This window comes from Zosterops lateralis (genome assembly GCF_965231275.1).
Source record: "Zosterops lateralis genome assembly, chromosome: 5".
In the NCBI taxonomy this organism is placed as follows: Eukaryota; Metazoa; Chordata; class Aves; order Passeriformes; family Zosteropidae; genus Zosterops; species Zosterops lateralis.
In genome coordinates, this window is record NC_139766.1 from 57,465,542 (window position 1) to 57,492,303 (window position 26,762).

At 36.2% G+C, this 26,762-nt stretch overlaps 1 protein-coding gene across 4 annotated transcripts in view; it reads left to right on the plus strand.

The window, feature by feature from the left end:
- IL15 (interleukin 15) overlaps window positions 1-26,525 on the plus strand; it is a 49,813-nt gene extending 23,288 nt beyond the window's left edge. For 2 of the 4 annotated variants that reach the window (XM_083862437.1, XM_083862436.1), the window contains exons 3-8: window positions 2,893-3,002; window positions 3,426-3,504; window positions 3,663-3,704; window positions 4,566-4,709; window positions 5,258-6,346; window positions 14,275-16,582. In XM_083862437.1, the coding sequence (XP_083718563.1) occupies window positions 2,893-3,002; window positions 3,426-3,504; window positions 3,663-3,704; window positions 4,566-4,709; window positions 5,258-5,404 (522 nt within the window). In that variant the 3' untranslated portion in view covers window positions 5,405-6,346; window positions 14,275-16,582. Of the gene's footprint in view, window positions 1-2,892; window positions 3,003-3,425; window positions 3,505-3,662; window positions 3,705-4,565; window positions 4,710-5,257; window positions 6,347-14,274; window positions 16,583-21,198; window positions 21,561-25,985 lie in introns of those variants that run through there. The other 2 variants (XM_083862438.1, XM_083862439.1) reach the window with 2 other exon arrangements.
- The last annotated feature ends 237 nt before the right edge of the window (window positions 26,526-26,762 follow it).

A 26,762-nucleotide genomic window follows, 5' to 3' on the forward strand; every position in this document is an offset into this window, starting at 1 on the left:
TTACAGATTTGCTTCTTTAAAGAGAAAACAATACTACTGTACGTTAGATATCCCTCAGAGGTAACTGCTCCTAAAATGCTTAATTTTAATTTGTTATTTAAAACCAGCATTCCTATCCCCAACATTATTGTGTAGATCATAAGTGATTTTTGGAAGAGCATATGTTCACTTCCAAAGGCTTTAATCTTTAGAGTAGCAAGTAATCAGGACAGAAGCTACAGAAAAAAAATATTTATGTCTGCAAATATGAGCTGCTTCTTTGTCCAATATTCACAATGGTAAATATCAGACATGTAACAAAGACAGAGAGTAATTAATTAATGATAACACAGAGTAAGAAATCAAGACCAGACATTATCCAAAGAAAATTTTTACATTACAACATGGTATGTTCAAGGCATGAGAACAATTTGTAAAAGCTTCTAAGCTAGCTAGCAATTCTTCTGTTGTTGAATAACAGTTTGGATGAAAGAATTAAGAAATTCAAGAAGAAAATAGCCCTGCATTAATGAAAGGAATGTGTTGGGGGATGTATTTGATATTAAAACCTCCTTATGAACAAATGGAGTACCCTTTAGAGTTATGCATGCAGTATATTTTTCACATATTTATAATCTGTACAAGATTTCTATTATTTCTAAAAAAATAAGTATTTCTTTTACATTAGCAATTATGATTTTATTATAATAAAGGTTACCTACAATATTTAAGAAAACCAAAGATTCAGACAACATTTAATCACTAAGAATGCAGTGTTCCAGTGTCACTACAGTGAACAATTATTTAAAACAGGAAACAAATGACAAACTAATGATAACCCTGGCCCATTATTCACTAGATATTATAATAGGTTATTTCCTCACCATGAACACTTTGATCTGCAGCATAAATTTGGCAATACATTTGGACTGGGACTCCCTGTCAAATCAGCTTTTTAAGGCCCCATAACACTAATTATAAATTACAGAGCTGGTTTGTGCTTATGGACACATTGTAAATCTTTCACATTTTAATATGTTCCCACCTCATCTCATTTCATAAAAACTGGTTTGTAGAATGATAAAAATGTTTAGTTATTATAAAATAGTTCTAGTATACTTGAAATTATTTTCTTAAAATTTGGGGTTAAAATATGTTTTTTTAGCTGTATCCACCAATCTGGTTTAAAATTTCTTTAAATGCACTTGGAGTTTCCCCATAAGGCTGCTTCAGAAGTTTACTTAAATAATAATAATAATAAATACTCCAAACCCAATCAAAATAGGATATTTTCTAAGGATTAGCATAGCAAATGAAAGCTATCAGCATGCAGATTTAACAAAAACAAATTAACAAAATCCAAACCCAAAAGAAATAACATGGCAATTTCAAATCAATGTTAACTGTGAAAAGGTTAAAGCCTTTCTGTCATACTATAGCAAAATGATGTAGCTCTTTTGACCATATTCAAGCAGTTAATAATTATTTTCCTGTGTTTTCCTGTACATTTGAAAAATAGACATGTATAAGTGCTTAATATTTTGGCTTTAGTACTCACATATTTTCGATTTCCATTTGTTCTGGAAGCGGTGACAGGCTTAAGTTTGCTTGCAGACCTACTTTGCCTGACCATAACACAGCATCCTCTGTATGGAAATTGTTCAGAAGGTGTAGGACATGTTACTTGCTCTGTCCTTACTGCAATTTAAATTGTCACAGAATCATTCATTTACAGAGTTTTTATTTAACAGGTTTTGGACAACCAAAGGGGATAAAAGGGACTGACACTGTGTCCCATTATTGAATGTGGAAATTTATGTAGGATTAGGTAATTACACTAGTTCAGCTATATCTTTGGGCCTTGGAAAGAAAATAATTGTTTTAATGTATTTAAAGCATTTTCTGTTTAAGAGAGCAGCAAATATTTGTTACAAATACTCTGCAGAAGTCCTGTCACACATGTGATCATTACTCTCCTGGCTCTGCTTTATTAAGGTGGCTTTCAGCAAGAGAGCTGCAATCCTGATAGTGCATGGACTGACCTCCCATTTGGACATTTTTACCACAGCACAGTGCTAGCTCTTGTTTTGTTATGTTCTCTGATCCATTTTTAAATATTTACTTGCAAGTTTGCACGTGAAGAAACTACTACTAAAGACACATAATTTGAGTCAGTTATAGAGAATTGCACGTATGATAAGGAATAAAACCTTGGCTCACAACCACTGCATTGAAGCAGATAATTAACCTAAGCCTGTGAGGGAACTTTATCAGCTAAATCAAAGGGCTTGTGACTTTGGAATAAAGGTTACCAGGCTGTGCACAGGGAAATGTTTCCTGATGGGCAATGCACGGCTTCTCACAGCTTTTCCTTATTTCCAGTTGCCAAACTCCACTGAGGAAATTCTTAAATGCATCACTGCCCACTATTAGACATACATACACTGTGTAAAGAAATGTAAGTATATACTCTATCTAAATATTTTATTTAACATTTGTACACATAACTATAGTATTTGATGTATTCAATGTAGAGTCTCACATATATGCAACCACAATATTGGAGTTAATGTAAGTAATTCATTGAATTTGCATGGCAAATGGTAGCCAGGGGAGAGGTAGAAAACAAAAGTTGTTTAATATTGCCCTGCATTAAATTTCAGCCTGCAGTATGAACTGATAAATAAATAAGCAGCCCTGGATGAGTTCAGGTTTTCACAGTGTGCCTTCAGCATCTGATATTCTACCATTTGGTAAAGTGATTATATGTTTCTCCAAGCCACAGATCAGTTGGTCTTTCCAGGGTCTTGTCTTTACTGGGAGTCTTGCCAAATTGGTTAATTAAGTCAGTACTAAAGCAAAATTCAGTGGAATCTAATTGCGACAAGGTATCACCTTGGTTGTGTCTTTCAGAAAACATACCCGGACAGTGTTTGTCTGCAGTATCCGCTGCATCGGCTTCTGAACAGCCACTGCTTTTGCCTCTTGAAGAATGGGATGGGACTGATCATCTTCTTCCTATGGTAACTACAAAGACAATGCCAATCAGACAGCAACTACAAATCATTTATTTTTACTATCACAGCTGTTACTTGTCTCCAGTCACTTCAGAGAGTGGATTTGGATTTTTGTTTTTACACTTTAAAAGAATTTTAGGTATTTTACATCAGGTAATCAAACCTTTCTCTTGCATTATGTTCTATAAATCTGGCCTTTTAAAAAACCCACGTTGTTTATTCAGTGTGTGACATGAGATACAGTTTTTAATGTATCTTTGTGATTTTATGATTTGTCAAATATTCTTGCTTTCCCCAAACAGTTACCATATGTATTTACATGTAAATGATGTATCTGTAGTATCTTATAATGCTGAGTCTGTTTTTCAGCATAAACCTTGCAGATGCTTCCTGTTTAGCCCAATGGTCACTGTGTTTCTTCTGTTCTAGTGCTTATGTACCAAAGACAGAAGCTCATTGCAAGTGGGCAGAAGTTCTGAAAGATTTGGAAAGGATCAAGACATCCAAAGTAAGTTCATAAAACAGTCAGCATTTCATACAACCATTGAAGAAGACTTAATAAAATATTTAGCACTGCATTCGGCTAAGAAGTATGAGGGAGAGGGAGGGGGAAAGGGATGGTTTTTGTTAGCTAATGTTTGTAATTCCAACTCTTGGTTTTTTTAGGATATTGATGTCAGTTTATACACTGCAAATGCAGATGAGGATGTAAGTAAGCTTCACGTATGACCACAACTAATGTTTAATGTGGTGGCTTCATTTCCTTACTAAAAATTATCTCCTAAAGCAGATTTTTCTAATTTGATAAGTGTGTCTAAAATGAAATAATTTGCCTTGGAATAAATAGTTCTTCTGATCAAAGTGCTTATGATAAACTATGCAAGCAGGTATTAATTATTTTTATTTAGTCATCTGTTACTAAAATTAATGAATTAAAAGGGATGATCAAAGTCATGTTGGACAGGGCTTTGAGCAACCTGGCCCACAGAAAGGAGTCCCTGTGCATAGCAGAGAGGTTGGAAGTACAGGATCTTTAAGGTCCCTTCCAACCCAAACTGTTCTGTGATTGTGTGATTCAGAATTATTTTATCAAAGCAAACAATGCTAAAATAATGCTGGAATTAATTTATAATTTAAGGGAGTATTACCTACTTCCTCTACTCTCTTGCCCATTCTGAATTCGGATCTCTGAGTTAAAGTGTTAAAACTACTACTAATAATATTAATTTAATTCCACTATGTTTAGTTATATGCCAGGTTACTCTCCTAATTTATTATTTTTCTATGTTCTTCACTAAGACAATATGTTTCACCTTATCTTAGCAAGCTGCCTGTCCTTTTTGTTCTTAGCTCTCACAGCCCATCTCTGCAGATACTCAAATGTATTTGAATAGTAAGAAAAGATGCCCAGTAAGTAAAAATCAGCCTCTTTGTGGCTGATTTTATCTTAGATTATATCTCACTTGTATCATACTTGTGTTTTTAATTATATCATAAATTATGTCTTATATTTGCTTATTCCTTTTTAATCATAAAACTATTGCAACTGCTTTCTTTTTTTTTTTTCAGGAAGAATGCCAACAACTTGTAATAGGGTGCTTTTTATTAGAGACAGAAGTGATAAATCAAGAATGTCGTATCAAAAATTGTAGTAAAAAACAGGATGTGTTGAACATCTTGAAAAATGGAAATGAAACCTATGAACAAAGTAAGGTAAGCAACACAAACAATTTGTGGAAAAAAGACAAAAATGTTTCCTCAGTAGCAGAAATATTTCTTTTGTTACATAAATGTTGGGATGGAAGAAATAAAAACTAATGATATTCCAGTAACCTGTGTACATAATAATGAAAAGTCAGAGATCAGTGGTTTTTAGAAAAACACTTTCAGGATTCCCATCAAAGTAAATACTTTTGTACATGTTTACATGTGTCAGGGTGTTTGAATGTGTGTGGATAAATGACAGTTTGCAGGTTCAGTACCTGCAGTCAGGTATTAGACACATGCAGAAAAGTGTCCTAATTTTCAGAGGGACAGTCATTTTCATCTTTCACTGAAGTGATGTACCTCTCAAAGATGATCCTATTCAAAAAGTAAGCCAGGAACTGCACAGACCATAATTACCATGGAAGCCTCCACTAATATTTTCCATAGCCATTACCTGCATTAGAATTATTCCCCAAAACAGGGCAAAAAAAAAAATTTCTCTATCAGAACCAGTGGATCAGTATCCTGCTTTACTATTGTATTTTGTTTTTCAGTTGACTTCCACAAAATCAAAAAAATGCAAACAATGTGAAGAATATGAAGAAAAAAATTTTACAGAATTTGTACAGAATTTTGTAAAGGTTATACAGAGAGATTGCAAACACTTACCAAAAGACACAAGCTGGGAAACAAGATTCTGACATGAACACCCTCAGAGAAATTAGATTATCACCAAAAATAAACCAGAAAAAGAAAATAATTTATAATCCTCTTGGCTATCTCTTGATATATCTGTTTCTATTGTGGTTTTCAGGTAAACTCAATTACTTCTTCTACCTAAGAACTCAAAGTCAAAAATTAAAATATTTATGTAAAGACTCTTGCCTTTAACTGCTTTTGTACAATGCTATCTCCAGTCTTCTCACAGAAGATAAAGCTAGCGCTTAGTTCTACTATCCAACAACAACATGTTCTGTTCCTTCATTTGTTACCTCTAACACGACTTTATTCATAATGTAATGACTGCAGCTTCTTTATCAGTTACCAGAGATTTCAATTGAGATGTCAACCAAAGCAGTGTTAATTTAATTCTGTGAATAAAGGAGGTGATCAAGTCTCTCATACACTTAAAAAACCAAAATTCTTTGTGGTAGAAATCTTGCCTGTGAAGTAGGGTTTGTAACTTTAGTCTCCTTTTGGGAAAGAACTTTGAAGAATCGACTCACTCTTGACCAGTTATTGGAAATCATGACTCTAAGGCTCAGTGCAGTCACCTGTCCTCTGGTATTTCTGTGGTGTTGCCCAGTTTCCTTTGGGCTCTTTCTAAACTAACTGCTCCCCTCATGATTCATATCCATGTCATACCAGCCATCCATAATAAATAATTCTTTTCTCCAGGCACCTCCATTTCTCTATTCTCACCTGATAAATGGCTGAGTCATTCAGCTGTCCATTTCCCTGGAGAGAAGTTTCAATCTCATTATGGCAACAAACATGCTGCCTGCTTCTCTTTTATTGTTGGGGTGCTACCAACAGTCAATCTTTAGCACTCTGAGGAGATAAATCTCCAATAAACTGCAAGAGGAAAAACATCAAAGTGAGCATGTGCGATGTCATCTTCCGGGGGACTTGTAGACAAACAGGTTGGTAAATTCATAAGCACATTGATATCAGCATTAATCACTGGTAGACATATCACAGAAGAAATAAATTATTTGCCACCACAAATCAACAAAACCAGAAGTGTTCATTACATAGTTTGGATGAAATAAAGTGGTCCTACATTTAAAATTTTTCCTTAATTCAGTGGTATGCACTGAATGCAATTTTTCCTTACCTGGTGTCATGTGCACAGGAAAGGTAACACCAGGTTACAACTTTGCTCTTTAGTCAAAGGGATAAAGGGACTTTCCTTAATTCTAGCTTTGAGAGGGAAGCAGTATACTCATGATAGGAGAACCAAATAGCTGCTTTGCTCAGAGTTTTCTTTATCTTGACCTTTTGGAAAACCAATTTCCTGATTAATTTTATTTTGTTTTTCATTAACTCATTTACCAGTGGCAAGTATAGCAAACACTGTGAATTTTTCTTTCCAAAGAATATTGCTAAGTCTGTGACCACTCAGCTTGTCACCCTGTTAGACACTTTCTTTGGACACTGGCCATATCCCTTTTATTTCATTTTACCCCCACCTGGTCCAGGTGCATATTCTGGGATGAAAAGAGGCCATTTGCTAATCTGGTAACAGCATTTCTGTTAGGGTTTACTTTTTCCTGAGAGCTAAGCAGCCATCTGAAAGCTTTACTACATTCTGAATCCAATGGTTATAATAAATTATCTGGTTGATATAAAGGGTGGGCTAAATGAAGGCCAGCTTGGCCTTCAGATTTGGTTATTTGGTTGGAGGGGGGAGGTTGGGATTCTTTTTTTTTTTTTCTAAGTTAGGAAATTCATATATATTTCAGAGGAAACGTTTCAATATGACTGAAACATGGACACATCTGCTCTGACTTGTAAGTCCTGCAAGTAGAACAGTAGAAACTGATTCAGAATGGCCTCTTTTGAAGTAAACATCCCCAGGTTGAAGAAGGTATTTCTTTTACACAAGGTCGAGTTATTTGTGTGCATTTACTAGGTAATATTTTCTAACTGCTATTGGCAAATATTGAGGAAAAGATTAATACTGTATTTTCTCCAATGAATCCTTCTCAGGGGACTAAGGTGAATCATAGCAGAGTGTTTCTATGTACAGAAAGAACAATATCTCTACCTTTTGACACCAGAAGTGAAGAAAAGTCCTCTTCTATCAAAGTTTTGCACTACATAGTTCTGTGTTCCTGACTTCGCAATAATTTAAAATCTGCTTTTCCTTTCCATTCCTAGTACTTAGTGTCCACATTTCTTGTCTATATCCTAACAGGATAATGTAAGTAATACCAGTGCAGATGATGTCTGACATCCTCTGTCTTCTTGATGTTTTATTGGACCCTGCAGATAAATATGAGTTGTTGATCCATAGAATATTGCCTCTAGTGATTCCGAAATGTTCAAGCACCTGTTAGTCAGGTACTGCTCAGATGATTTCACAGACGCTTTAAATTCTGAACTGCAGATACCTGTCTTGTTAGGACCTTCATTGTTTTGAGGAAAATATAAAAGAGGGAATTCTTTGCCTGCAGTGAGAGAGCTGGGGGATCAACCACAATTTCAGATTATCCATCTTGTTTATATGACTATGTGAGCAAAATAATAGTAAAGAAATGTACTTTAAGATCCAGTCCAGCTCCATGTGGCAAAAGCTCAGAGAGACAATGAATGTTTGAGTCAGCCAGCCCAATGTACAGAGGTAACACTTACAATGGAGGGCAAACAGTGTATTTGATCTGTCTGTCTATCTATCTATCCATCGGTAGGTATTCTCCATGGATAAAGCAGTGTTCAGCTGCTTTAACCCTTCAACCAAGGGTTCAGGTTCAAGGTTTAATAGCAGCCAAGCTGGGTAGCTGCGACAGTTCTGGATTCTTTTTCCCTTGCCAAGGTTGGGATTAATACACTTAGGGAAACTTAGGTTTCGTGTTTGGACTTGGGTGTTTATTATTTCCTATCTATTTACAGACTCATGTGCTGTGAGCTCTAATTAGCAAGTTAGAGAAAAGAGGTAAAATGGAGCACCTCTAACTCTTTCCAAGGTTATTTAAGCGCTAATTACCCAATAACAAGGTGACACCTATATTATTTATATTTCTGATCCAATAATGACCACCCAAGGCCTGCAATGTGGACCTTTTTCACCTAATTACAGAAAACCAGCCAAACCCACGAAGAGGAAGGAAGAAGAAGAAGAAGGCCTCAATCCTCCATATTGCTTCACATATACTACTATATGCTCAAACCCCAAATTCTAAGTTTCCAGAATTCCAACAGGTAGCTACCAGAGAAAGCAGAACAGTGTGTCCTAGGATACATGGCCCCAGATAACCACACCATTACCCATTTCAAGTACATGAATTACTCATACAATTGTTAGTCAACTCATTTATCATCCAGGCAGCTTCATCATAGTTACTGTGGTTCTACTGTCCACTAACCTCAAACTAGGACCCCTGTCATCCTAGTGAATCTCTTTGTCTGACTTAAATCCTTTTCTAATTTAATATGGGCAGGACCACAACAAAATTAAGTTCTTAATATTCTTTTCCATTTCTCATAGGAATAATGTGGAACAAATGTATGGGAACAATATGATAATAAAATAACATAGGATTAGCCTAGCTGTAATTACCAACAACTCCTGTATCACAAGATTTGCCCTCATCACAGTTATACTGAAAAGTGACTGAGCTGCCAACCCCTTTCTTGTAGTATCAGAAACATGAGGAATATGAAACACCCACTAAAGGAATGAGAACAAAGAAGAGGAAAGAAAATAAGTGAAAGCTTAAATGATAACAGTGAAAGCAAAATTATTCCAACTCACTGTGAATCCACCACATCTTTCTGAGCAGCAGAATTCAGCAAGGGGCTGGATGAAAATAAGGAAATTTGCCTGCAATTGGAAAGTTCATCAGTAAATTTCAGAGTACTTCCCAGAACCGCAGTTAAATCATGCATGTCTTCATCTTTATAGGAACTAAAGGCAGCTTTCTTTGGAAATTCCCATCCTGAATCTCTGAGCCAAGGTCATGATAGGATATCTTGACAGGAGGATTAAGAATGTGAGAATGAATTTGCTGCTTAGAACAAGTGTATCAAATCAGAGCAAGAGACACAGATTTCATTGTATCTTCAAGTCAGTATTGGTGTTCTGAGAACAGAAGTAATATTAATTTTTATCTAAAATGGTCTTCACTTGCAGCTTATACATATGGAGGAAAAACTTACTAGCAATAGGAACAGCATGACATGCTGGGATTTCTGTGTGGCATCAGGAGACTGATCAACACGACACTGAGCCATACCTGAAAGGGACATTCTGTAATGTCTAAAGGGTTATATCTTCTCTAGAGGGAGAGAAGAAACAAACTTTGTTCATATGAACTCTATGGAATTTTACTCTCATGCACTTAGGGAGGAAAAGAAAGCCATATGTAAGCAAGTTAAGCATTTTTTCAACAAAAAGTTTGAATCAGCACCTTGAAACTGTCTCCTTCCAACTATTTTTCCCTCAGAGTTAGAAAATTCACCTCTTCTTATTAAAAGGCTTAATTAAGCCAATAATTAACAACTCAAATAAAGACAAAAGGAAATCAGTATGTTTCATAATCTCACCCTCTTCTACATGCTTATTAAATGTTGTATTTTCTTGACCAAGTCCAGCCAACCAGGAATCAAAAGGCTTTGTAAAAATGGGGGGAAAGATGAGGCAGTACAATAAAGAATGAAAAATCTGCTGACTGACTAATCTGTGCCATGACATAAGCAGCTCACAACCTCTAAAAGTTAAAAACATATAGAAGAAAAAGGAATGAAGTTAAAACATAAAAAGAAATCAGGGAGTTTTCTGGGAATTTTTTTGAGAAATACTAAAGGCTAAAAAAGCTTATTTCAACTTTAACATACAAAATAGTGTCTTATACCGATTTTCTTCCTTCTGAGTCCTCAACCATACAAACTTTTCCCCCTTTTTTTCTTTTCCTGGTGGGACTCAATAGTCCTCAGGGCTTTCCACTTCACTATATACAGAACTGTTTCTAATGAACTGTATTTAAAAGTTTTAGTAAAGGAAAACAAAGAACTGGAAGTAACTTCTATGTCAAGATGCTTTCTTGAAATCAAATTTTAATATACATTGATGCTATGGCTGAAAGAACCTTCATTAGACCCCAACAGAGTATTTTGTTGTGAGTGAACAGAAGCCATCAGCTTGTAGCTTTGTTTTTTTTAATGCTTTTCAGGAGGAAGCAAGTGTATTCAGCTTTTCAAGATGAAATACTGAAGGTCAGTAATCCTTACAGAACCTTAATGGTTGCTCCACCACACATGACAGACCTCAATAATGTGACAAAAGAGAATTTAAGAGAAACTTAAAATATATTTATGTAATGGAATATGACACAAACAATGGTAACATTAATTGAAACAGTGTACCTGGGCCACAGATAAAACTGAGAAATCATTCTAGCCTTTCCCAGCTCTTCCAAGAGTCCTGCAGTTAACTGGAGATCTATAGGGTTGTAGTAAAACAGGACATATTGGTAAGCCCAGCTTGGGCGGTCTTTTGAGCCATTAGTTTCCCAATGAGCAAAAATTTGCTCTCTCAAGAAAAGAGAAAAAAACCCCAAAACTCACATTTCTTATGATTGATAGAATCTACTGCTTTTCAATGGAGTACTGAGAAGCCAAACCATAGTTTTGGTCAGTCTCAAGGCATTCAGGTGAGTTTATTCAGTCAGTAGTACATGGAACTCCCCAATCCTCTGAGGCAGTGGTACTGAATAGCAGGTGTTAATTATAATCCATTATGACAGCTGGGAATTTCTCTTCCTCATTAACCTTAATTGTGGCTTTTTACATCCTATTTTCGAAGAATCTTCTTTTTCTTTTATTAGTTGAAGATAAAAAATGAGAGATTATATTTCCTTTGGTTGTTCCTTTGGCAAGCTTGCTATAACTAATTCAATGAAAATTAGATCATTACGAATAATTTCTGCAACTTTTTTCTGTAACAAGCTTCCTGCTTTCATGCACCATTTGACATTTTAAAGTTTTAACTGAAGTCTTCAGACAACATTTTTCCCTCTTACACTTCCTACTGCAGGCTAGTAACCAGGCTTTATTTTACCCCAGACAATCTTCCCAGCAGTAGGTATCAGTCATTTGGATAAGTTAACTTAACCAAAATCCCTTGGCTGTACTGTAGTTTTATCACATCACATGAATCCTTTTTAGGACCTCATCCTCCAGTATTTTATATCAGTAATAAATTATGAAGATCTATCTGGGACAACTTAGACAGAATTCATTGAATTTCTGAAGTTGTTTGTAAGTTTTTAGTTCTCCAGCTATAAAAGATAAGATGTAGATATTAAGCATTGGCTTAAAGACCTGAAGTGGGGGGTTTTGTCAGTTCTATGTCCCCTTTTTTCCCATCATGACCTTCTGGGACCTTCTGAAAGCACTGATAATTCTGGATAGTCTGTGACTTATTTCAGGATTGGTGAAGGAATCTTAAGCAGACTTCCATGAAGCAGGCATCAATTGTGTCAGAGCTTCCCCAGATATGTGCTTGTGAAAGGTCTCAGTTATCTGGTGACTGACAGTAAGTCAAGCTATGGCAATGATGCCTTGTCCTCCTCAAAGCAAAAGAAAAGGCACCATTACCAGCAGCCAGTGGCTCTTTGGAAACAGTTATTGGGAAGCCATAATTTCTGTCTCTGTGCAGTGGAGCTCCTGGAAGTCCCATTACCAGCCATGTAGGGTAGTGATAGCTGTGAGACTCTCTTGGAACACCATGCTTATACAGATAATTTTTTCTTGGAAAGCTGCCTTAAAATAAACATTTCGAAGTTGTGTTTTCTGGGCTTTATCAAAGGCTTCTATGCCTATACGGATAAAAAGAAGGGGTGGGAACACTAACAGACACAGCACAGCCTATTTGGTCTTGGCCACACGAATTTATGAGTCTGCATTTAGTCCTAGAAAGCAAGGAGTTTAAGCTCCATTGATATAAAGGGACAGGACAAAAATAATAGCACTGCTGACAAATATGCCATAAGGAGTCACAAGGAAAGGATGAAGGCATAGAAGGGTGTTTCTTTTTTTTTTTTTCCTTCCGCTTCTCAAAGTTATTCCAACCACTAAATATTAAAGTTGGCAATATTTGGAATTTAACACTTAGATATCTGTGACTCCTCTCACTATGCTGTTACCTGCATCCTCCAAGCCTGCACACCATGACCTACTCAAGGAGCACTGTATTTGAAACCAGAGCACCCTTTTTCCCTGAGCAGCTACGAGTAGCATTTCAAGTACAAACCACCACAGCAATGGTAATCTCTACCACCTACTCTGTAACCACAACAATCATCCAAACCCTGGGAAACTGAGGAAGGATAACACACAGCTGTTTTCTTAACTGCATATCATGCCCATGAATGCTGAGACTAGCAAACCTTGAGGTTCAGAGGAGAAGAGAGTGAGAATTAAGTAACATATTCACTGTTTACAATGCCAACTTGTGCTGGGAATACTTTTGTTTATTAATGATAGGAAACAAGGTCATCTTTACCCTTCCTGCTTTCTTATTTCATGGTAAAAAGTATGTGATTCTTTTTACAGCCCTCTTCTCTTTAAGGGAGTTACACTGCACAATATTTAGGGCATGGGCACATATGTTGTAACTTGTAACTTGAACACTGCAGCTGGACAACATTTCTGCAAAGAAAAGATGTGTACTTCAAACAATATTCACTCACAGTTGTTGCTACAACAAAAGTATTTCAAGAGAGCTCAGAAATCTAATCATGCTTAAAATCATTATTGACTGTTTTCTGGTTTGTAAGCAGAGCTGCAAATTATTTTTTTTACTTGAAAATATTTTCTACCAGAAACTTATTGCGTCTTCAGAAACAGTGTCTGAAGCAACTTCTTAAACTACAGCTTTATTTTAAGTTTACTGATGTTATTGTAAAAAGAGAATAAAAAATATTTGTCAAAAATCATGTAGTGAAGTAGTTTGCATTTTTCATGATTCCTAGGAAAATACCTTGTGGCATACTAGCACACGTAAAGAGTATATAGATTACATTCTCAAACATTCTCAGGACTTGAGGGAAATTTATAGTGGTTTTTATTCTGTACTCCAAAAAAGATTATTGGAATTTTCCACTTTCCCTATCTTCAAAAAATAAAAAAAAGCCAACTTTAGAGTAAGTCCAGAGAAATTATCTCAACAGTAAAAAAACATGGCTATATCTAAAGCCATTAAGAATTTTCCATTCCTTGTGTAAACATAAAACTCAATCTCCTTTCAGTAGAAGTGTTTCTTGTATTTTTTTCCCAATATTGCTCAAATACTACCTCATATGTACCTTTGGCAATACTTTTGCAATGAATTGTACAAACTCATTTTTGTTTTGCAAATATAAGGGTAAAACCACCTCGTGCTTGAAATGTCTTGTCTTTTTCCTTGATGAAAGATCTGAAAGTGCTTTTTACTAATTAAAATCAGAATTTTGTGTTGTCCAAAATAACACAAGTGCTTTTAGAATCAAAGGAGATTTAACTCCTTTTTACTCCACATAAAAATAAATAAAACTTTCTCAGTATATATTCTATCAGGGGAACATTACTGTAAAACATAAGTCTAAAATTTTATAACTTCTCTGTAATAATTTTACCACATAGAAATTCAATACATTTCTGGGAAGATGCCCTACAACACCCTCTTTGAAGGTACAGTGTTAAATAAAGAATAACAAGAACATGAGTCAGATGACTGTAATTTCATTTTAGTTTTGTATATTACCATTTTTTCTCTTATCATGTTCTTTATAATCTCCCTTCCAGCATTTCTTTAGGTTAGGCATTAAGTTTTAAATAAATTCCTTAAAGCATATGGTTGCACTTTCAGGGTTAGATCATGCCTCCAGGACACAGCCTTTCATCTGGACTGTGAGAATGGCAGTATCCTTAGAACAAGGAAGTTGTGGAGGAGTGAGGCGACAACTCCTTGGGATGAGAGGCAAAATTCACAGAAGTCTGTGCATCACCAGCCTTCTTCTGCTGTGGACACCTATGAATGCTATATTGTTTAGATGCTTTCTTTTCAGGAATTTGAAAGAATTTTATGACTGCAAAAAGAAAATGAGAAAGGTAATCAGAGATGAGTCACTGGTAGCAACTTTTATGCTGTAAGGGTTGCCTTTCAGACTGAGATTAAATTTTCAGCTAAAAGGATGTTCTCAATACAGCAAAGTGAAAAACTCCCTCATGGCCAGCCTCTTGATCCAGGCTCAAAAGAAAGGACAACTAATACTTTCTCTAATTAAATTAGTTCCTTTTTCCTTGCTATTTAACCTCAAAGATATTTATAAAGGTCAAAATTAGTCTTCTTTCTATGCCTGCTGACATAAATATGTCATTTCTCTACTTACCCCACCAGTCTTTCTTTAAACATAGAATTGCTGGCAGGGCAACATTCTTTCTTAGGGATTCATGTAAACATAAGATCCAATGTTAAATGGCAGAAAGCAGACAATGCACACACTACATGCTCCAGCCAGCTGTGAACTGTAATCAAATAAAGAACCCCTGAGCATCTTTCATCCCCTGCTACTGAAAATACCTAACCAGCTCTCCAACCTGTCTTGCAGGCGAACAATTTTGGAAGTCCTCCTGATGAGGAGGGGAGTGAGTGAGTGAAAAGATGGGGATGAGTTTGGCCCAGAGGCCAACCCACAGTACCCATTCTGTGCACTGTAAGGGCAGAGCTGTTTCCTTTGGTGTCTGAGCTAAGGCCTGCAAATTACAGAGATTCCTAATCACACTTCACTGCACACAAATGACCTCTCAATTTATTATTCCATCCTCAACATGTGCTACTCAGCATATTCAGTGCACTAAGCACATTTTGGAGTCAATGTGAATTAAAGATGAACTGTGACAAACTGAACTTTTCAACCAAGTATCCAAAGGAAAAATGCCAATTAAGCAATGCTGCAGTTCTGAGCAGACAAAGCACATGTTTGAGTAACAGCTTTCCAAACTAGATGGCCAGGAGTAATTTGTAAGCTTTACAGCCAGGTTAACAAACTGGATATGGATGTTTCTGTGCTCCCATTTCTACGTCTGTGCAGTTCCAGAGAGGGTTTCTTACCAAAGCCAGGGTTAATGAGCAAATGTGTGCAGTCCTTTCCTCCCCACAGAGCCATCACACTACCACAGCAGAAAACACAAATGAGTTTTGACTGTGAATGTCCTTTGACTATCAAAAGGAGAGATTAGTTTGACCTCTCAAGAGCATTGGAGGCTTAAGCTGCGCATTAGTGTTCAGTATTTCACTAGAACAGTTAAAAAAACAACAGATGGAAAACCTTTGCCGCATTCTGGCCCTTCACATGTTGGAGGATTTCCCAAACAACTTCTAAGAAATTAAAGGGGATAGGTCACAGTAATAGTTGCAGTAAATAAAATCTCAGTCTAGTTCAGTGACCTATATAGCCTCTTCTTGTAAGTGTTCAAGTGACACCAGGTTTATAAAAAAAACCTTCTTGAAACACATGCAATTGTGCAACTTCTTTCATGGAACAGACAGCAGACGATAAATTATAAATATTAGCCTAAATCATAACAGTATCTCTCTTTAAAACTTAGACATTCATAATACACTTATTAGAGTATCTGTATATTAAAAAAAAAAATAATAAATAAATGTAGCACTAACAAAACCAGAAACAAAAAACAAGACATGACTGGGCTCCTGATCTAGCAATAAGAAGAAGGCATGAGTAATAAAAATCTCTTTTGAGAATATTTTTTTTATTAAGCTTGCAAAGTATTCAGCCCATGACTGCCAGGTTGATTTGGAGGCACATACAGTGTTGGGGCTAAATGTACAATTTCCACATAGGGATCAAAATTATCCTTGAACTGGCAGCTGTAAATGAAAGACTAAAAACAACTCTTGTGTTTTCAGTGCTCACACACTTGATCCTTTTGTACTATTTCATTTTTGGCATATGCTTCATATACCTCATGGTGGGTCATGAATGGCCAAAAGTGTTTGTAGTGCTCAACTTAGTAGGAAGAGTAACTTAAGAAATTCCATTACTAGACTGGATTTTTACAGGATCAAAGTTCTTATGAAAATTCATTTAAGATAATAAAAAACTTTAGAACTGTATTTCTCTAGAAAATTATAATTAAATATAATAAAAACAGATGTGAGATTGGGTTTTTTCAGAGTTCTTTTGCAACATGCAAGCCTTATAGTTCTGCAGTGCAAGTAAGGCACAGTCCTGAATTTTATTTTTTTTTTTTCCGGCTGTAGAGAAACATGTAAAGATAGTGTCTGTCCATTAAAGTATGTAAAAGAAATGATTTACTGTCATGGGATTGCACAGAGAAGATTTACACCATCACTAAGGAATTTGGAAATGCAATGAAACATTTGTCTGTTAGTGTCCAAGCATACCAAACACTTGTGTTGGAATTCCATTAGATAAAGGCTTCATAAGCTCTAGTTTATGGTTTAGAAATCTCCAGATGGCTGAGATTGAAGGGACTTCTAAAGATCATCTGGTCCAACCAACTCTGGCCAAGCAGGGTCATCTAGAGGAGGCTGGCCACAACCATGTCCAGTTGACTTTTGAATATCAGTTTTCTTTAACTGTAGAATAAGTGATAGTAATAATTAGAGCTGCTGATAGATGATGTCATGGTTTTGTTCTGTGGTGATCACCAGGAAATTGATCTCCTTGTGAAGGGCATAAAAACAATTATTTAGTTATACTTTCTGTAAAATTTGTCCTGATTACTATAGCATCCTGGATAGAGCATTTTGACTCATTGTGGCCTTTTAACTTAGCCCACTAAGAACAATATGCCAGTAGTACTTATGACAGTAGACATGATAGTGAGGGTGTGTAAAAATGAGATCTGTGTTCTCAGCCTTAAGAAATGGTTTTAAAGAGAATTAATTTCTTTCACATTGTATTCTATGCACTTTAACTACATTACACATCTGCTTGATGGTCAATAAAAGCTATTATAAAGAATTTGAGATTTTAATTATCACTTCTGGATTAATATTTTCATAGGAAACAGCTACATTTTAAATGTAAGGATAGGTTAGAAGTTTTGCACTTTATTGCTTAGTGTACTCTTTCCAGATTCAGCCAAACCCCCTTGGTTCTCATAGGTACTTAGCAACACTATAGACAATTAAATAAAATTGAAAAGCACAGACAAAAGAGCTCACTGTGCATTGAAACACAGCACAGAAATTAGACAGACTGATCTCTAGTTTCAAGACAGTTCATTATTCTAATGCAACAAACCAATAGCTGATACTTTATACCTGATAATGGAATATTTTACCTTGATGTAGGCTCCTCTAGCCAGGCACTGGAGAGTTTCCTTTCAGACCGCACTTGACATTGCTCCCTTTTATCAAGTACTTCCTTTTGAACAAGTAATTGAAAATAATTGAGTGCATTTTGATACAGGTTTACTTCTCAGTCACACTCTAATAGAAATATATTTATTGTTCAGCAAAGACATGTTAAGCAAACAAGAAAAGCCCTTCCTCTTCATTAATATTCTGCTTACCTGAAGTCTGATTTAAAGAATTTCGATGGAATGGGCATCTCTGTGCAGCATTATTTTTTCAAAATGCCTATTTAGAACTTGTTCAGTATTAAAAGTAAGTAGATTAATTACTTTCAATAAGATTGTATTAGTTTCCCATCATGCACATTAACAACAAGATGATTCCACACTATTGGACTACTTTACAGCACAGAAGAGTAGAAGCAACACAGCTATGAAAACAAATTGAATGTTGCTATCTCAGGGCAGAAAAATGTTTGTATTGCTCAGGATTGAAAGACATGGCATGAGGAGCTGGAGGAGGGAAAAGGCTGGTAGGAGTCAAAGGAGTATTAGGCAGATGTAAATGAGAAGGCCTGGGAGCAAGCAGTCCAAGAAAAAAATGGAAGCTTAGGTCTTGTGTCTGAAAGACACTTTAAAAGGTACCATGAGGAACAGGAATTTTTCACTCCCCCCCCGCTCCATCCTGTCCCTCTTCTGAGATGTTTTCTCTTCATCTCATCCCATACCTCACAAGCCATCCTAGACAGAGAACTCCACCCTCCTCCCCATCACCAAAGACATCTTAACATCCATCTCCTATTCCCTGCCTCTGGTTAACCTGCTTTTCTTCCCAGCAGCTTCCCTAATAAAGGAAGGGCAAAGAGAAACTCCTAAAAATGTGGGTTGAAGACAACACAGCACCAGAAGCAGAACCCAAAGATCTGTGGGTTTCACAGAATGAAGCTTTCTGACCTTTTCCTGGCAGAGCTGAGGCAGATGTGTTGGTGGGACAGTATCTGCTTTGGATTTGGGCTATTTATATGGGCTGCCATTCCCGTCCTCATCCTCATACAAGCAGCAACAGATGGGGTAAGGATGGATTGTTCACACCATGGCAGTCAATCTTTGCCACCTCAGACACAAGATAAAGATGCCGTTTGCAGCAGCTACAGGCTCATGCTGAAGAAAAGTATGACATGTCCTGGCTTGGGCAAGCTTTGTGTATGTACAATCCTGTTAACTGTCCTCATTTTAACTTGGAAGAGCCTGACTATTGAAGCAGTAGTGCATGGAAGGTTGAGAGCAGCTGTATCACATTCCAGGCCTTGAGGGCAAGGGTGCATACAAGTTCTGTTATTTTTAGAACATGATATCTTAGAGAGTTCACCTAGGACAGATATGGAGAGATGTCACACTCGTCAGGGTTGCAGAGAGCTCCAGGTGAATCCAGCCTGTCCCTCAGTTTCTGCCCAGTTTGTCAGTCTTCCCACCTATGCAATAAGCTGATTCACCCCAAACACAGGAGGATGTGTAGGTGAAACACCTTGGCTCCTAATTCTCTCAGACCTTGTTTCCCAGCTGTTCAGATTTTGAGTCATGCCCTCCTATCTCTGTCACGTATAGCTTTGCTTCATAATCTGCCATTCCCCAGTCTACCCAAGCACAGTTTCAGGACAGGCAGAGAAAAATCTCATAAAATCTGAAGCAGGAGTTAATCAGGCACTAACTCAAGAGGCCCTGGAAATTCTCAACATTCATCATTGAACAAAACACCTCTCTGAAGGAGAAAAAAGACAGTGAGAAATAAGAAATTATTCTTTTTGTGGGGGTATAAAATGGACAAAATTAGCAGTAGACTCTACAGTAGTTTGAATATATATAACATGCTATATACTTCGTACATTTATGAGGTTGATTACAAAAATCACAAGAACATATAATGGGAACTTGGTGTGCAGACTAATCTGGAAACTTGGGAGTCAAATTCCAAATGCCTACAGATGTCTGAGCCTTGATTTCCACTCAGTCTCCTATGAATTGGCTCAGCCAGGTACCAACTTGAACAGGACTACTTGAACAAAGAAACATTATCCTATTTAATAGTGATTACATTCTATGTGCTGTAATTATTGCTGCTCTTACTTCTATAATTATGGAGGCATATTCATGAATATAAAATTCACAATCTGTGGTGAGGATCTATTTTGAGCTAATAGGTTAAATTCAAACATAGCTGTGTCTAGATTTCCACAGTAACATTCTACATTTCAGTATTAGTAGAACTTAGAGTTTGTTACCTACAAATTCTCACAACTCATTTAACTCACATAAGTGATAATAGACGTTAGACATTACTCTTCCCTATTGGAAGACTGCACTACCTGCCATGGAGCCACATAAATTATAAATTGTACTTGGTGTCTCAAAGGTCTTGAATTCTACTTGTATCAGGGGACTCCCTTTAAGAATAAAGAATAGTACTTCTTGCTGCTGTCAGTTCTGATATTATAGCTAAGAGTCTTGGCGATGTTATTTTCTGAATTGTGACAGGCATGATTACAAGAAGGAAATACAGTGGAAACATAATGATGTTACTTATTTTGTATTGAGACAGCACACAGAAGGCAAGAAAAAGTAGAGGCATGTTCTGCTGGGCATTGCACAAACTCAACATAGCAGACAGTGACTGCCCTGAGGAGAATATAGTCTCAGTAAGGTATACAAAATTAACAAGGAGGAAAGGACATCCAGTACTATGATTCTCTTTCCAGGTTTACTGAAAAATGACTGCATATCCCACCTTAATTATTTTATTTGATGAAGAGATATTTCAAATCACTAATGCAAAGGAAGGAATTTTGATAATCTCTAAATTTAAAATTAGGAATTTTGATAAATCCCTAAAAATAATTTTGATAAATGCTAAACTTCAAGCCTCAGACAACATCTATTAGTAAAAATGCTGTTTCTCATACAGAACAATTACTATATCTTCTGGCCTACATTCAATGACGAATACCTGGGAGCTGTGCTAAAAACAACCTGTTTAGCACCATCACCTACCTTTCATGCCTTCCATGTTTAGCAGACTAGAAGAGGCCCAACATGAAAAAGTTAATAGCCCATTCCACACATCCATGTCCTAAAGAGAAAAATCAGGCCAGAAGGAACACTGCTAGTCTTAGCAATGCACATATATCTGTAAAAAGAAATTTTCTATCCCTTTTCTGTAACCCCTATTATAAACAGCCCTGCTAGTACAATAAAGGCCATGTTTTTTTTTGAAGTGCAAATAGAGAAAGGTCAGTTTTTGTACAGAGAATTTCATCAATCTCCTATGTAAAGGAAAATGCTTAATACTGCACCTGCAGCCAGATTCCAATGCTGTTAAACTTCTTGAAGCTCACAATTACCCCAAGGAAATTTTTGGTTTTCCAGTTTCATAAATCTCTGTTTTCTTTAGGAACAAAAATCAAACAACAATGTGAGCAGTTGGGCCTGAGCGTGCGACTTTACGGTCAGCAGGAACTTTGCCAATGACCTTTGTGATCCCAGGAGGAGTAAAGCCAATGCACACATGAATTCCCATTTCACTCTTCACCTCTGGATCTGCTTTTATCTCCTTAAATGCTGTACAAATCAGAATCATTGATTTCCCTCAATGCCTAGGTCAGCATCTGTAACGATTTAATAAAAAGCTTGCTCTCTGAGGGGGTTTCTCTCCGAAATTATATCCTTCCACTCTGTTATTTCTCTCCTCACTTCTTAAACTGAATAAAGTAGTACCCTTCAGATTTTTAAAAATAAAATTTTCTATTAATTTCATCATTATTAAATCAGATTTCATTTTCTACATATGTTGATTTATCTCAGATGATCCAAATCCTTACCTTAAGGTTTCTTCCTTTGACTTACCTGCTTCTGATACCTACATTCAGCTTAGTCACATTTAGGGGTAATTAAAAGTATTCCAGGCTCATTCTGCGGCACTGTGCAGTTTGTGAAACATGAAGACTCTCCAATTTGTACTATTTTATCTCTCAACTCAATTGCTCTCTTTATTTAAAAATATGTTTTACCATTTTAGTGATATCAAATCATCATATCAAAGCATCAAATTCAAAAGAGCGATGAGGCTGTGAATAAGCTGCCCTTGCTTTGCTTTTCATGTGCCCACAGCTGAATTCTTCAGAAGGTCCCACTTTCACAGTCAGGCTTAGCCTCTGCCCTCATTTATGTCATCAAACACAGCTGAGTAAAATTCAACATTAAAATCTTTATTTTATCTCTTTTGAAAAAGCAATGTGTGAGAAAATTAGAGGACTGTTTAACTCAAGTTATAACCTAAGATTTCTCAGCAAGACAAGCTGTCAGAAAGTTCTATAATCAAAGCAAAAAGTCAAACTACCAAAATATCTCATGCTCATTCTTGGTGGAATGTTGTCACCTGAAGAAAACAGCTACCATGATTTTCAACAGAGTCACATTTTAAAAGAAAATAAACCAAAATATTTTAAACTGAAATATAATGGAAAACATCTCTCTACCCCACTGCCAAATGTTTAAATTAAAGTTCATAGAACAAATTCTAAAAGGACAATTTAAAAAAAAAAAAAAAATGTTCTCCCTGAAAGTCCTGTGAACCAGATAGCAATTTTTGGGGTTTGTTGATTCTTTTACCACAAGTGTTATTTTTTCTCTGTCACTAAAAAAAAAATCAATTAATGAAAATATACTGCCTTGTATGCTTGAAAGACTATGCATTCTTAATAAATACTTTTCTGCAATCCAGAAAAAACCCAAAAAGATTCTAAAAGAAATTAATTTCTTTGTCATGCCATGGTCTGGGTTTTTGCTACTAGTTTTCAAAGAATATAATTTTTAGTTTTGTATAAAACATATTAATTGTGTGTGTGTCTGTGTGTAATTACATACGTGTTTTAATGCACATGAACCCATCCACATTAGGATACACAGTAATGTGTCTGTATTTGTAATACACATGGAGTAATGTGGATAGCAAAACATGTAAACCACTGCCATGTTTTGAAGTAATGGGAATTAAGCCTGTTTCTTCCAGAAACAAAGTCACAGATAAAATTTTAAAATATGCAGAGACATGCAGAGCTACATAAAAACCAGAATACTTATTGCATTATGACTCCTATTTCTTCCAATGATCCCAAACATGAAATTCTCAGGACACACAAAACCCTCAGGACACACCTAGGATATGTCAAAAAGCAAATTATAAAAATTAAATATCTGCTTAAAGTATAGTGAACAGTCCACTACTATTTTCAGAATGCTTAAGTCACTAGATTGTATGAAAGAGCTATCCTTATTAACCTTAACACACTTAATCTAACAAAAAAAAATTCTCTAATTACCATAAATTTAGCTCTCTGACTCTTGCAGAGGCTAAGTTTAATCATAGCCCTATCCACCCAGACTTGGAAAATTGTATCAACATCACCAGGTTTAGGCAGAACCTCTTGATTCTTCCAGCCTCTTCTGTCTCCAGCCAGTGTTTGCCAGTAGCTACTGGTGTCAATGCTCATCCCAACCCTAACAGCATTCCTTAACCATATGAAAGAAACCCCATCCACACCTAACCAGACAGCCTATGTCAGGTCAGCTCAGAATTTAGCCCAGAAGTTTCTTCTGGACATAACTTTACCTTTTGTTTTCTTGGAGTCTTACTCCTAGACAGGTGGTGCAAAACAGGCAAAAAATATTCACATGGACTATCCCTAATTATGAAAGTAAGAGATCATAGTGGAGATGATAATTTTTTACTCAGTGGTACATGTCAAGTCTCTTTTATGCCTTGCCCTTTCTGTTGTGGAAAGAGGCAAAGCATTTTAAAGAGAAAAGCAGTCTTTTGAATAAAGTTGAAGAACCACTAAAGTATCTTCTTGGCAATTTTGCAATTAAATTTTATCACAGCAAAAAGAGATTATGGTAAAAAATTAGGTCATTGGTCAATCAAGAAAGCATGCAAAAGCAGAAGTGAAGAGGAAATAATGTAAATCAACTTCAACTTTTCTAAGGAGAGAAGGTAAAGAGCTCAGCTACAGCAGGAGATCTATGTTCAAAAGTTGGTTTCGCCTGTCCTCCAAGCTAATGGAACAACATAGAAAAAGGTCTTTATTTCCAGCACAGCTGTTGCTTCCTAGTTTTTTTTTTTTCACTGCCTGGAAAATGATTCTGAGCAGAAGCTACTGCTATTCTTTGTAACAACAAGAGCAGATCGGTCATGAACACCGTTTATCCTTTATCACATTTAGACCATGACTGCAGACAAAGAAGTGCATGAAAGCATGCTGATATTGCTTAATTTCTTCCAACATTTTGTTCCAATAAACTGAACAAGAACAAACTGAAGCTTCATAGACAAGTAGTCTCAGAGAATTTTTCAAGCTGATATTTGAAACTTTAGATCTAGTCCAAATTTCCAAACAAAACTTATTTCATCAAAAATACATTTAACACGGCTATATTTTTTTTTGCCAAAAATATTTTGGGGAAAAAAACGGTCTTCTGGGTTGTTTTTTAAAAGTTATTTTCAATATTTCAATGTATGAGACCACATTATACAACTGAACTTCAAATGCTTTATGTGAAAACTGAAAGCACACATATATGACAACCATCTATCACTGGAATTTGTTAACATGAAATCAAGAATGGTATTTAATAATTTGTCATTTTATTTCATTCAAAACATGTTTTAGTTGCTCAAATCACAAATGTGATGTAATGGATCTGTTCCAATCTATTTTAATGAGCCTTCCACTGGATCTCATATACTGTGGAATTATGAGATATTTTAATTGCTCAAACATAAAAAACTCTGAAAGGGTTTCAGTTTTTTCATTTGACGGTTTCATTTTCTGCCATAGACAACTCAAAGCGTAGTCTAATTTTAGTTGTTCTGTGACTGAGTAGAAATCCTCTTTTTGTACTTCATACATTCTTCACTTTTTAAGTACAACGCTTGGCACAATTACATATTAATTGACTCATTCTCATTGGTAATTAGAAGATAAGAACAAATTTTTTTTTTTTGCATTTATACTTTATGGAGACTGCTTACAAGTTCTTAAATAACAAAAATAAGAACACTTCTTTCCTAGTATTCTTCAAATTCCTCTGTATCTCTAACAAATTATTTTCCCTGATCATGTTTAAAAAAACCCAAAAACCTCCCAACACAAAAATCCCCACATCAACATGTGAGCAGGAGGGCCCTGAATTAGCTCCCATTCTCCCAGAACTGCTAGTCTCTCTTGTGATAATGGTATTCACCTGCCTGCATCTGCATATCAAGACATGAGTAGTCCAAAAATGTGAGTTGTAAACTATATTGTGCATTTCCTCTCCTTTGGTATTGAAATGAAACAAATAGTAAGACACAGCCTTCCATCCCTAAGAAAACGGCAAGGAACATATTCACATTAGTAGGAAAGGTTATTGATCTTCCATTCTTTTATGCGACAGTTATTGTTTCTCTGAGTTATTGCCAAATGCTGCTGGAAACACTGGCTGTCTGATGTCTGTTGTGTTCACAGACTTGCATGCACAGGCCTCTTTGACCGAGCTCCGCATCAAATTCTTTCACTGCATCCCTGCTAAAATATAAGATTGGCCCCCACGTCAGCAAAGGGAGTGAATGGCAAGCCCAGTTTTTTTTAGTCAGGTATCAGATCTGAGAGGTGAAGCAGTAACTCCCCCCTGAGGGAGTTAAATTATATCCAGAAGAAGCAGTTTGCACGGACTACATGAAATCACCCAAAGGAAAGGCAATCCTTTGCAGCCTGATGCCAGCTTTAGAAACTCAGTACCAGAGAGGATCAAGAATGTGTCCAACACACGAGACTTTCACTTTCTTATCCCAAGAGCAAGGAATCTGTCTTCAGGCAGATGGCTTTTATCACCCAAATCTCTTTCTCCTCCAATATCCATTGAAGTTCCTGCTCTCCGCAGGTATTGAGAAAGCAGGACACAGGGTCTAGAGGACTCTCCCAGGAACAGCAGCTGTTTAGGCTCTGTCTTTAGAATCATAATTAGGTTAAAGTTCTCAAACTCCCTGAGTCCTTTGACTCCTCCTTGCCCAGAGACTGAGGAGAATATCACATTACAGAGAAGTCTGATGTTGAAGAGCAGACTGTCACAATCATAAATTGACTCTGCAAATCTATTCCCCATTTCTAACGAAGGCTGTGCTGATTTTGTGCTGTCTTTCAGGTAGAAGAGTGACAACATCCCAGAAATAATGTAATTTCACGGTTCTGAATGAATGACAAAAATCCTCATGGAAACCAGACACCTTAGATCAAGATCATCTGAATTGTTCATAACCCACTTTTATCATTTACAACTTTCCAAGATAAAGAAAGTAGGATTGAGACCTATCCAGCCTCAGACACTCTATCCTGCTTACACTGATCTTTTGTGCCTCTGAGAATCTGGAACCCTGTCTCTTTGGACTGCCCTTAAAAATAAAATATTGATTTTATCTCACGAGAAAGAAAATGGATATGATTATTTATGTCCACTAAGGATCTAGCACAACATTTTTTGCCTAAAAAGTTCACTCAATTCTGCCATGTTTGAAAACACTGTCAATCTAAATTAGCTCTAATTTTCCTGGTTTTTTTGCTGCTTAATATATTTTCCCATGAAGCTATTCTTTTGGGGAATGGATTTTTTTCTTCTTTTTTTTAAACTGAATTTCTGCTAATAGAAAAACATCTCTTCCATCTGGTGAGAACCTCAGGTGCCTATAGGCAGTAATAAAGACAAAGGTCACAAGCTTATGCAACAATTTCACTTTTAAAAAAAATGTTTTTCCTGGAAAAGAGACATTTTTAGAAAATGTTTCTCCACTCTAAAAATATTGCATATCAAATATGATTGCTGAGGGAAATAGGGAACATTTCTGGAAAAACACCAGTTTCTTCTCATTTCTGTTTTACATTTAAATGTAATGCCCTCTGACACTATCCTCTTTGAACCATAATT